Consider the following 12,766-nt stretch of genomic DNA (forward strand, 5'->3'; position numbering starts at 1 on the left):
TCAGTGGAGTCAGAGGTTCCTCCTTGTCAAGGTGTTTGACTCTGGCTAAACAAGGAAAGTTGCTGTCCCTTTAATTTGTCTACACACTGAGAACACGTTTTCCATTTCTCCCTGTGTGGAACACATCAGTCCCTTCACTGATAAATCTGCTGAAGCAAATCTGGGTGAAGAAGTCCAAAACCTCAGTACTGCTGAGACTCAAAGTCATGCAGTGTGACTGGTTGGCCGCTCTGGTAGCGAAGTAATCCGATTGGTCCATTTTCAAAGTCAGTCCAGTCGCCTTCCAAGTTCATCCCGGAAAAGACGTCAGTTTCCCCGATCTGACTGAATTTAATCTGATTATTACTACTTTGAAATGTCCATGTTTTTTCTATTTTTTTTTTTTTTTACCAGTGCAATGCACTTTTTGGCCACACGGATTAAGAAATACACACTTCCTCCCATGTGTCCTGTATGTGTATTCACCCATTTGATCCCACTATTAATGCAGTGTTATACATGTGTCAATATGCACTCTATTTCCTGCCAGTGGCTTGAGGGCCTGTGTGTGTGTGTGTGTGTGTGTGTGTGTGTGTGTGTGTGTGTGTGTGTGTGCGTGTGCCCTGAAGAGCAGCTACATGTTATTGAGAGGTGACAGGATGTTAAACTTCATTCGGAGAACCTCCAGCACTTGGCCCCACGCCATCTCTCTCTCGCTCTGTGTTAATTAAACCTACAATATCACCAACCTGTCTCTCCTCAAGGCACACACACACACACACATCTCTAAAATGGTGCACACCACACCATCACGATCGGCTTCAACCTGCGATAAAAACGGCTTCTCTGTTTTTTGAGGTGTTTTTTTTTCTCACCTCGAGTCGCGAGCCTTCATTTCCTACCTGATAATGTTGCCTGCTGTGCCTTGCAGGGAACCTCGCAGACAAAATGTGTCGGGGAAGGAGGATCGGTGTGTGTGTGTGTGTGTGTGTTGGGGGGGGCTTATTAATAGCAGGCAAATAATTTATAAGCCTCGTTTCAGCCCTCTGGTGCTTTTAGCCACATCTTATTAAAAATCCACGGTGGTTTCAATCAACAGCGGAATTGAACGGAGCACTCTCACACACACACACACACACACACGTGCACGCACACATGCATATCACTCGCACACACTCATAGTCGTGCAAACACACACTGAAGCTCCGTGACTGACAATCACGCATGAGCTCCAGCAGTCGCACATGCCAGAGGAGCTGCAGGAGGAGAGGAGGTCCGTAATGAGAAAACCTGCACATACCTTTGCGTGCCTGCCAGTGTGTGTGTGTGTGTGTGTGTGTGTGTGTGTGTGTGGGGAAGAGGGACAGAAGGTGATTGGCTTTTTTTTCCCTCCTCTGCTCTTGTTGTTAAGGCCTCGTAAAGAGCTGCATCAGTATGTAGTCCTCACTGCTGGGACCAGTTGTTGTTATTGTGGTTGTTGTTGTTGTTGACGTGAGCGGGTGAAGCGATAGCCAATACATTATGAACCACTAAGTGGGAATCACTAAAAGACAGAGATGTTGATTGTTGAGGTTTGATTTTCCTTTTATTTGCAGACTGCAGGGACGCTGGGGGGCCCAGCAGCTGTGTGAGATTGACTAGAAGTCATCTTGCAGATGTCACACTTGAAGTTACATCTCTCACAAGCAGTACTTAAAAAAAAACCCAAAACTCACCCACAATCTACAGAAACGTGGTGCCACAGTGCGACTGCGCCTGCTCAGCACGAGCACCTGCTCTTCATGCAGATAAAAGTGCCCATTGTCAGCCAATGGAAACAGGCCAGTGGATCTCTTTAGTGCTTCCTCCGAGCTTTAAACGTGTGCGGTGGTGCTTCAAACTTCAAAGAGCGTGCGTTCGCATAGCTTTGCATAAATGTCCGGGCCAATAAGGTAAAGGTAACAGCGAGTGTGTTCATCTTGACAGCATTCCTCTCATCTGTGTGACTCTGTGATCGCTGCTCCTGTCCGTCTCTCTAATGCGCTTGTCATGACTTTATTGCAATTGTCATATTAGCTTAATTTCCCTCCTCTGCTGTATTGATTTTGTCTAGTGTTACTCATCTCTTTTTTTATCCCCCCCCCCCCCCCCCCCCTCCTCCTCTCAACAGTTGTTCTCGGAAGGACCGCTGCGAGCGCGCCAGCGAGCCCCAGCGCTTCGCCTCCGACCCCAGGCAGTGCGTGGAGCTCACCGTCCAGCCCAAGAACATCTCCGTCACCATGTCTGAAGTCCAGGTGGGTCCCACCTGGAAATGAAATACTTTCAAGTTTTTCAAGTCTACGTAAATAAGGCAACAAAAACTAAACAAAAAAAAGAGTGGAAATATGTTTGTTTGTATTTGGATTCTCTGTTGCGCCGCTTCAATGAATCAGAGTTACAATCAGTTCATTTCAAGCATGCATCTCCAGCCTGCTGCGCTGCTGCTCATGTACGTCAGCGTGTGATTATACCTTTGTTCAAGTAGCTGGTTGGATCGGGGGGGCTTTTAGTGTGCCGAGTTTGCATGTCGTCCTCGTGTGTGCGTGTGGGCTTCCTCCGGGTGGTCCGCTCCCCCACCTCACAAATCGGAGCAGTAAAGCATCTTGTTCTTCCTCTGACCCACTTATAACACTTTGAGTGATATGTCGATTGTATAATGTGTTCCACATTTGAAGCCTTCTGGCTTGAAGCTCATGCAGCGTTCACGCTGTGTATGACCCCAAGTTCGTTGTCTCTTAAATCATACTGAAAATATACTTAGAAATAAAATAAAGAAAATCCAATATTGTGGCTTTAAACAACTTCTCAAGACTGTGTTTGTGGCAACGGTCACGCCCCCTCCTCCATACACACAGATCGCATTCCCCTGCTTGTCAGTCACGTATGACGACTGTGGAACAGGAATGCTGACTTGTGGGAATGTGGGTGCTGCCATCCAGGGAATGGCCGCCTGTGCAGAACAGTCAGTGTGGAGGAGACAAATGCGTGTCCGTCCGTTCGCTGGGGGGGACCAGCGCTTCTGCTGGTGTTCACCGCGCACGTCACATTAACGTCAAGTCAGCCGGTACGACGGCGGGTGGGTGATGGCCCCGCAGCGTCAGCCGGTCGCCCGTCGCTCCCGATCGTTCATCATAATCGTCCCAATCATCTTTGAACCGGCCATAATTCCATCGGGTCACGCTCGCCGCGCGGTCAAAGGTGATCCGACTTGGCAACCGGTTGCGACGATCGATACTCCTGTAGTGCACACGGCGACGCACTTGATTGGTTCCAAGCATTAATCACCTAATAATTAGCTGAGAAAGGCACGTCCGAGTCATGACCGGTGAGCCCTGACGTGGCCATTCCCACATTTAAAGGTACGGCGTGTAAAAGTCTGCCATCTAGTGGTCAAACTTTAGATTGCAGTTCTCATTCGTTCAAACCCCCCCTCTCCCACGCTTGCCGGTGAACTACGGCTGCCTGCGGCGCACACACAAACTTGGATGCCTCATCCGACTTCTTCTTCGTTGGTTTATTTGAAGACGCGTGAAGAGTGTTCATGCTAAATATGAAACGTGCTGTTAGGCGGGCTAGATTGTCTGCACTGGGCTTCCTTAGTAGGAAACCCAAACTACCTTTATTGTACTGTGAGTATACCCTTTTAATAATGTATTAATGGACAGAATATTAAACCTTGACCAAAATAAAAATCATATCATCAGGCCAAATTTTTCACACTGGACATTTAATAGCTTAATTGTAGCGCTCAGCGTCCGAGTTCGAGGCTGTTTTTGGTTTGAGCCGTCCTTTTGTTTCACCACCTGCAACTGCGTGTCGCGAGTTTGACTGATTCCATTGTGCTGCACCTTCACTCCGCACATTAACACACAGACATTAACCTCGTTATAATGGCTGCTGCGATTGACGCACTAGACGCCACCCCTGCTCTCCTTTCCTCCTGTGCTGCTGTCACACACACACACACACACACACACACACACACACACACACACACACACACACACACACACACACACACACACGCGCGCGCGCGCGCGCGCGCGCGCGCACACACACACACACACACACTTCCCCTAACGCCCATTAACCTTCATGTCATATCTCATAACAATCCATGTACACCGTGTCCTTGCATTGATCTTGCGCCGATTGTCCCCCTCCCTCCCTCTTTGCTCCGCAGCTGGTCCTGCAGGCCCGCAACGTCCCCGACCTGTCGTTGGGAGTCAACTGCTCCTTCGAGGACTACGTGGAGACGGAGGGACACATCCAGGGGGGACACATCTACTGCATGTCCCCCTCCGTCCGGGACATCATCCCCATCACCAGGAACAAAGGTGGGCACGAGGAACTGGGCTGTGAGCTCACTGGGCGTATCGTGTTATTCATTTATTTTAAATTTCTAATCGTGGAGATTTTTTTTTTAAGCGCTTTTTTTATCGTTCATTCATTTTGTTTTATCTGCAGCACCGAGCATTGTGTACTCGTCACTGGCTGACATATCTCCTCCCGCGGGCTCTTTTATATTTTTTCCAACATCGGGATTGGAGTGGTGCAAAGCATTGCATTGCACGGTACAGTGTTAATCTGGCAAAACGATTTGCTTTGCCCGTCTATATTCAGAATACCTTGTCACAGCCAATGAGGCTCGCCGCGTTCTGTTTCAAACCAGCCAACGAGAGGCTACATTTATTCACCCAAAATAGAACACTTTTTGAATTCCCATTATCATGCATTACACGTCGTTGTCAGTTTTTTTTTCCCCCCTCACCAACAACCCTGGTTATGCTCTTAACTCCTTTTCACAGCGGGCGACTTTGTGATATTTTAAAAATACCCGCATCCTTCCCTTTCGTCGCAGAGATTTCGCACCTGCTTCATGTCCGATTCTGTCAGCCGGCAAACTTTTGTGTCGGTCGCTTCAAAGCCACGAAAACACGTCAGGCGAGGAAAAAAAAAAAACAAAACACTTCAAGTTTCCTCAAAGCGGAGCGCCGTAGTTGTTCTTCAAGTGGGAACCTATTATGCCCCATTACGAGCTCTCATCAGTTCTCCCTGGCATGCGAGCGCTGATTGGCGCTGCTATTTTTACTGCCGCCCCACTGCGGGTGTGACATGAGCGGCGTGTTGCTAAGCTACCGTGTTTCTTTTTTGCGTGCGTGCCGATGCGTCTCTGGAGGTGCGGCGGGGAAGAATTCCGATTTAGAACGTGCAACCGCGGGTCGATTAGGTATTGTTTCTGTAAATATACCTCACCGGTGTGACTGCTGTGTTCTCTCCCCTCCATGCAAACTAAGCTCGAGCGTCTGTGTTGTGTTTTGCAGGTGACAAGCGTGTGGTGAAGCTTTACCTGAAGTCCAAGGAGACGGGCAAACGCTTCGCCAGCGTGGACTTTGTCTTCTACAACTGCAGCGTCCACCAGTCGTAAGTTCAGCACATTAAGTATTCATGGCCGCGTTATTATTCGCGTTTGCTTGTTCGTGGCCTTGTTTCGGGTCTCTTTGGTCTCTATTCTTTAAGGGGATACTCTCAGAGAGACACCCTCCATTAGTCACACACACACAGAAATGTCCCATCCCTCTCTGACCTCCAGTGGAGGCTCATGTTACAGGGTGGGAGGGGTGCGCAGGGTGGTGGGGGTCCAACACGCCTCATATGACAAACTGTTGAGTTGTGAGAATTCCATTCTAATCGTGATATTACTCTGAGAACATTGGGCAGTGTTTGATTCTCAGTGTATCGTGCAAAGTATCTCACACCTCTTCACCTCGTGATTCACTCCTTCAGTGGTTTTTTCATGTCTTTTATTTTTGGAGCGCTCAGGTTCTGGTCCAGCAGAAGGCTTTTGTATATGTAGTGTTTCTTGACTCACGTCCATCTGCTTCACACTCCTCCGGCTTTGGGCCCCGGCTCGCAGTTTCGCCACCTCTCCTAATCCACCGTCTGCTCGCCCCGTCCGTCGAGTGTCACCCCGGGGTCACCGTCCCACCTTGCTCACCCTGCCGGGGTAAAACAATCCTTCACTGGCTCCGTGTCTTCTCCGTGCCGTGCGCCCAGGGAGGCGGGGCTCCACAAAAGCGTCTGCCGGGGTATTAGCCTCGAGGTGGCAGATGGCCCCGGCACCCCTCCCCCACCCCAGAATACCCCAGGATACCCCACCACCACCACCCCCTGGTGGATGTCAGATGAGCCTCCTCGGAGGATTGCGCCCCCCCGCCCCCACGCTGCCGGCTCGCGCACTTGGACATGCGCGGCCACACCTCCGCCGCTCACTCAAGCCCCAAGTGTCTCAGACACCTAATCCGTTAGTCTGACCTTTGACCTCGCTGCCCTCTCTCTCTCTCAGAGAATCCCCCTCGGGCGCACCGGCGACGATTAGCTCAGCTGGTTAAGGGTGTGGTGGGTTTACAATGTCGAGCAATAGTTCATGTATCTGCCGCTAATAGCCTGCGGTGTTTAAGACGAGGGTTCGTCTGTTGAACAGCGTCGTCGCTTTGTAATAAGCTGCAGGAAACGCCCAGTCCAAGAAGGATTGCATCACTGTCTCTGAAATGAGTCAGTCGATGCAAAAAAAAAAACCCACACAAAACAAAAACACATTTGTATGACGTAGCCGACGCACATTTGTGGAAGTTACCCCGCGGGACTCTGATTAAATCCAGTTTCCTGATTGAATGCAGCCTGCGAGGGACGTAATGGGCCGAGCGTAACCGAGTTACAGATATGACATGTTGCATGTTCGGAGGCCGAGCCTCCCATGGCCACTAGAGATGCTCAAGATAAGGCTCCGGTCCAGCCGGCGGTCCGGGCCCTCACGGCCGCTGAGGCTCCCAGACGTCGGCGTGTCGCTGGTTGATGGGATTGGAACCGGCAACCTCGTCCAGGAGGGGCATTGCGTTGACTTCATTCACGCGTGAAGCTGCAGTCAGGTCGCCCTGTCGCCCGCCCGCCAGCTCTAGAGCTCCTCCTCTAATGGACTTTGGCTGGAAACACCTCCGTACGCATTGGAAGATGATTAAATCAGAGGAGGGGAACCAGACGACTCGTAAATTACCGACGCCCGTCGCCGACGCCACACAGGAGCGAGGAGCCCCGCGCTGGAATGGCTCCATCATGTTTCTTAATGGGCTCCACTCGCGCGCTGACACCCAACCCCCCCCCTCGAACCCGGGAAAAACACACACTCCCCCCTCACCCCTCACGCTTATTTACCCGGCTGATTACGTCGCAGCTCTTGCCTCCTCAAAAATGCCATAAATTTGCATAGTGGTATTAATCTAATTAGAATCCCCACTGTTTCAGTTTAAGGGTTGCCGAGATTGAAATAGAAAATCACCCACGGCCATGATTGCTCCTTAATTAAATATTTCCATACGCTCCTTCTCGTCGCGCGGTCCCGCCATTTATTAAAGACGGGGAGGAGAGTCGGCCAATAAATTGGGGTTCAACTGTCTGTGTGAGGGTGTGTGAAGCACCTTGTCTCGCCACTGGTTAATGGGTCTCGGCCACCGACTGGGTCATTTGGTGTGCGATTGAGGATGCACTTATAGTAATTAGCAAGGCGGGAAAATAAATACATTTTTATGTGTGTTTTCTTTTCCTACGAAGTGGACCTAAAAGCTGTGAATCCAAGTGAAAGCAAGTGGGAATGCTCAAAGTTTTAATGGTTGTGTTTTGCGCTGCGACTGACGCTTCCTGATTTAAATGGGTTTTTATTTCCTGCTGCCCATTATAAACATTAAATATTGGAACTAAACGCAGGAATCCTCGTCCTCTCCTGTTTTATGGCCAGCTCTCGATTTTTAAAACGGATCCAGTGATGATTATATTGGCCGTCCTAGAGGAATGTTTAATTATTCAGCAGCTCTGCCTTGAAATGAAAAGCACCCAGTGTCAAACTAAAGAGGAATTCTTTATCTTTTTTTATAACTTGGGCCTCGTGTGTTTATACATTTTGGATCAAGCTTAGCAAAAAAAAAAAAAAAAAAAAAAAGGTTTTGGATCTGGTCCTGTGAGGTTTTCGGAGCTGCTCGCTGCTTCTGCCTCCGACTCGGCTGCACACATCCACAGATGGTTTTGTTCTCAACTTTTGGCGGCCTAAAAAACTCTTTCAGTGAGGAGCCAGTGAGCACGAGGCTGTTTTGTCACGGCCGAGGCCTCGTTACCGAGCTGCAAACTAGAGTAGAAAGTTCCTGTTTCCAAATCTCATTAAGGAAGAGTCGTCCAATTAAAAAAAAGTGAATGGTAGAGATGCGTTTTATTATACCAAACCTCATCGCCCAGCGGACTTTAGCAAGGCAGCGTTGATGGTTGGATTAGATCTGCAAGCGTAAAATCTTCCTCAAAGCCTCCTGCCTTGAAATTACGTGTTGGGCCGAACCCTTAAAGTACAAATCATAGTATATAAACATAAGGGTCAAACATTTTTTTTTCTTTCTTTCTTTACTGAAGAAAAAAATGAAACGCCAGAATGTCGGGAAACGGCTGTGAAGTGCAGCTGATGATTTAACACATCTAACTGGGAGGGCAGGTTGTATTAAGCGGTCTAGAGAGAGAAGGTGGAGGCGAGGGGGCAGAAAATCAAAGCTCCATTGTGCAAATCCCCGGAAAAATACACCGTCGCTTTAAAGGCGGTGTGGCTCGATTAGCATCTGAATATGAAGGGATTAAATCGACATTATGAGTGTGGCCAGACCAGAAGCGTGCCTGCCGCTCCCTCACAGCCCAGAGCCACGCTGAGTGACGGGGAAGAGGGGATAAGGGGATATCTGGGAGGGGCGGCCGAAAGAGAGAGAGAGAGAGCGAGAGAGAGAGAGAGAGAGAGAGAGAGAGAGAGAGAGAGCCCACCCCCAGACAAGAGAGGAAGAATTATCAAACACCACCAAATGGCCTTTGGGTGGGCTTTCTTTCTTTCTCTCTTTCCTTCTTTCTCTCTTTTTAACGGGCCGGCGTCCTGGGCTGAAAGGAGAGGGTTTGGGGTTCGACTGAAGGCTAATAGAGCCTTGGAGGAGGGGTGGGAGGCTCTGTGGGCGGAGCCTTTAAATGACAACATTGAGTTATGAGCCCAGTGATGGCGACGGCGAGCTGGCCGCGGTCACCTGCTGAGGTCGCGCTCGTTATTTCGCAGCCACCGAGCCACAAATAAAAGTGGCGTCAGAAGCTGATTCCTGTTCTGTGAACTCGGTGGCAGGAGTGGGTCTGAACCGCTCGCCACACTTTGTTCTGCTCGCCACACTTTGTTCTGCCCGCCGCCTCGTCCCGCTCACCTGCTGTGCTAAGCCGCTGCCTCACTGTATTTTGATGAGTTTCATTGATGGATGCGAGGGGGCGGGGAAGTGGGAGGCAGAGGGGGAGGGGCAGGGGCAGGGGGAGGGGCCTAACAATACAATAAAAAAAAAAAAACGCTGTCTTTGAAATTCAGACCCAGCCACTGCTGCCTCGCTTGGCCCTCAAACATCAGCAGACGGAACAATAGGCTGCGCTAACTGCTAACTGCTAACCTGCCACGTGTTCGTTTATCCTGCCCCATCATACGGAGACCATGGATGTATTATAAGAACCGGATAGCGGACTGGCGATATGGTGGCGCACCAACTTTTCCCCCAGTGGCCCCTCGAGGTACTGCAGAAAAAAAAAATCCAATGGGCCCAAAAAGCATTTTTCCCTTAGACCGCAATACCAAAATAACCGCCTTTAAGTTCAAGTTCAAGTAAAAAAAAAAAAACTTGAACAGGACGACTGTGACTTGAAACGCGATTCTTGGCAAATCTTTCTGTTATAGATTTTTCAGTTAGTCGTTTATTCCCAGCTTGACGTCACAACGTCGTACGTGCTGCTGTGTCTCTCAGCTTTTTCTGATTGGCTGCGCCCTGACGTGGCTGTAAGTGACCTTCTCCAGAATTGTTCTGATTGGCCAAATAGATCATGTAATTTACAGAGGCATGATGGCAAGTGACACTGCTGCGCATGCTCTATGGGTCCACCCCCACACTTCACCCTATAACCTCATCCCACCCTGGACCTCCTGATTCTCACCAGCTCACTTGGCGCGAGACCCTGAGCCCTCACCCCCCCCCCCGCCACCCTCCGAGTTCTGCCTCGTGCGTCCGTGCACTTTGCGCAAACCCATTCGGCCCTGGCCTAATCGCTTTCCCTCCATTTGTTGGTAACATTGACAAATCCCCTATTTGCGCTCCTGCGAGGTATTAAGAGGCCTGTTATTTCCGTGGCTGCGCATCCCTCATTCTAAATGGACAGCTTCTCTCAGCACAATGCTAAATTGGTCAATTAAAGCTGCAGCAGGATTGAATTAAGCCCCAGCCTCTGATCCACGCTCAGGAGGAAGGGGGTCCAGTCTGGAAGCGATCGCTTAAAGGGCGCGCCGAACAAACGAGCCGGAACCCTAATTGATCCAAATGAATCCGCCGTCTGACTGGTCTGATGGAATCATATTCGGGCGCAGGAGCTCCAGAGGTAGAGCTCCACGCTTTCTTTCCATCCCCCACCCTCCACGCTGATGAGTGGAGGGGTAATTGGCATTTTACACAGGGTTGAAACGCACTCCAGAGCGTGTTGGTGAGGGGGTGCAGTGCACTCAGCGCTGCACATTCATAACTGGCAGACGCATTTGAATAGCAAATCAGCCTTTATGTTAAGTACCTTTACCCACACTTTTATTGTTGCGGGTCCAATTTTAATTGTAGCATTTTAATAAACCATATGTTCACCCAAACCGTTGCTGCTGCGGCGAAACGAGACGAGAGAACAGCTCGCTGCGGTTGCTCCGAAGCCGTTTCATTCTCTCCCAGCTTTTAATGACGCCGTCAGGTGATCTCGCCCGCCTTTGACAGGAAGTGGCGAGAAGCTCGGCGGTGGGCCCGAGAGAGACGCAGCCAATAGCAGGAGGGAGGCTGCGTTGATGAAGCGCACGCTTGAACTTGTTTGGCTCTCTCTCTCTGCTCGCAGGGTCCGGCTTAGACATAGACACACACACACACACACACACAGAAGTCGTATTAGCTTCCCAACTCGCAGACCCCCCCCCCCCTCTCCTGAGGATCCCATGGAGAGCCCGCTGGCTTCACCTCCACTCTTCTCCTCTTTCTCTCCCACGATGCTCGACGTCTCCGCCTCTTTCGGGGGAAAATCCACCTACTTTTGATTTCTAGCCCCCTTCTCCCTTTTCAGCGCCTCTATCTGCACCTCGCCTCATCCGAGGCAGGTGAATTTAAAGTGGCGAGGCGCTCTCTGCCCCGCGGATGAAAGACGGCTTTAGACAAAGAACGGGCGGGGGAGGGGAGTGGTGGAGGGGGGGGGGGGCGGAGGGGGAGAGCTTTTTAAAATGAGACAGCAGCGAATGAAAGGGATGGATGGAGGGAGGGAGAGAGGGAGAAAAGAAAAGGCTCTGAGCTGTACGGGTGGAGGGTGGAGGTGGAGGTGGGGAACGTGTGCAGAGATCTTTGGTGAACCGATTGTTGCCGAGCAGACGGCGGTCAGGTGGAGGAGGGAGAAGAGGAGGAGGAGGAGGAGGGCGAGGTTAAGACGGCTGATGCGCCGGACGTAAAAGTGGCAGAAGTTAAGAGGAGGGGAAGAGGATTCGCCACCGAGTTTGAAAGGTCAAACCCGCTGATGAGGGCGAGGCGTCGCCCAGGAGGAGGGTGGAGTTGCAAACACACGAGGGAAAATGTAACATTTGCCCACAACTCACTCGGTTTCTCCTTTGCTTGTGCGAGTGTGTGCGTGAAAACACTGGCTTTAGAGATCAGCCCTTTGTGACGTCACCACCCAGCCAGGTGTTGGCTCCGCCCCCTGCGACCTCCTGTTTTGTTTGTTTTTTTTGTGTACATAGCAATCACTCATATGAGAAAAGCTCAGCTGAGGGGAGCAACCATTGTCTCTGTGCGCTGCAAACAGAGGGCTAACCAGGCCGTTCACTGTTTTTCAATGTTCTGTTCTTTTGTTTTTTTTTCGTCGAATGTGAAGTTCCTTGATGATTCAGTGGATGAAGACGACTCATTGTCTCTCTTTGTCCGCTTGCAGCTGCCTGTCCTGCGTCAACGGCTCCTTCCCCTGCCACTGGTGCAAGTACCGCCACATCTGCACGCAGAACGCCAACGACTGCTCCTTCCAGGAGGGACGCGTCAACGTCTCCGAGGTAAGACGGCCGCCGTGTTCGGGGAAACGGCCGCGTGGTGGCCAGGGGGTCATCTGACTCCTCCGAGGTCTCCATGAATCTGTTTTGTCCGTCTGGAGATCAGAGAAATGCTATGGTTGCAGACTCGTACTGTGCGTGCTCACACACCACGACTTAATTACCATTTACAAGGAATTTTTAAATGACCTTGACGCAGGTGCTGATGGTCAGAATGCGCTGATTGTTCGCCATCCAAACAGGAAGTTGAGGGTCCAAGCCAACCGGCATAAAAACACAAGAATAACGGAATCTGAAACCGCATTCCGATTAATTGATCTGATTAATTCACCTCTCAATCTGCATACAAAATAAACACCTACAGTAATGGCAAAAGTAACGTGAATGCGTTGACGGCAAACGATGGCAAACGCGGTGAAAGTTGGGTGACATTTCAACCCTCATGTAAAATAAGGAAAGTCACACAACAACACGCTGACACATTTGGCAGGCGTTTGACACACACCCAAACATAGCTCGCACCTTCTGTGGCCTTCGCCCCCAGGGTTCCTCACATCGCCCTGCTGTGTGAGTCCATGTGTGTGTGTGTGTCTGCAGCCTGCCCGTGTCGCGGCGTCT

The 12,766-nt window shown here is 50.5% G+C and overlaps 1 protein-coding gene across 1 annotated transcript in view; it reads left to right on the forward strand.

The window, feature by feature from the left end:
* plxna1b (plexin A1b) overlaps positions 1-12,766 on the forward strand; it is a 183,512-nt gene that overhangs the window by 99,210 nt on the left and 71,536 nt on the right. The window contains exons 6-9 of the mRNA XM_076014237.1: positions 2,129-2,252; positions 4,181-4,334; positions 5,322-5,421; positions 12,037-12,151. Coding sequence (XP_075870352.1) covers positions 2,129-2,252; positions 4,181-4,334; positions 5,322-5,421; positions 12,037-12,151 — 493 coding nt within the window. The remainder of the gene's footprint in view (positions 1-2,128; positions 2,253-4,180; positions 4,335-5,321; positions 5,422-12,036; positions 12,152-12,766) is intronic.

This window comes from Nelusetta ayraudi, unplaced genomic scaffold (assembly GCF_046127955.1).
Source record: "Nelusetta ayraudi isolate G7.1 ecotype Tasmania unplaced genomic scaffold, CSIRO-AGI_Nayr_v1 ptg000168l, whole genome shotgun sequence".
Lineage (NCBI taxonomy): Eukaryota > Metazoa > Chordata > Actinopteri > Tetraodontiformes > Monacanthidae > Nelusetta > Nelusetta ayraudi.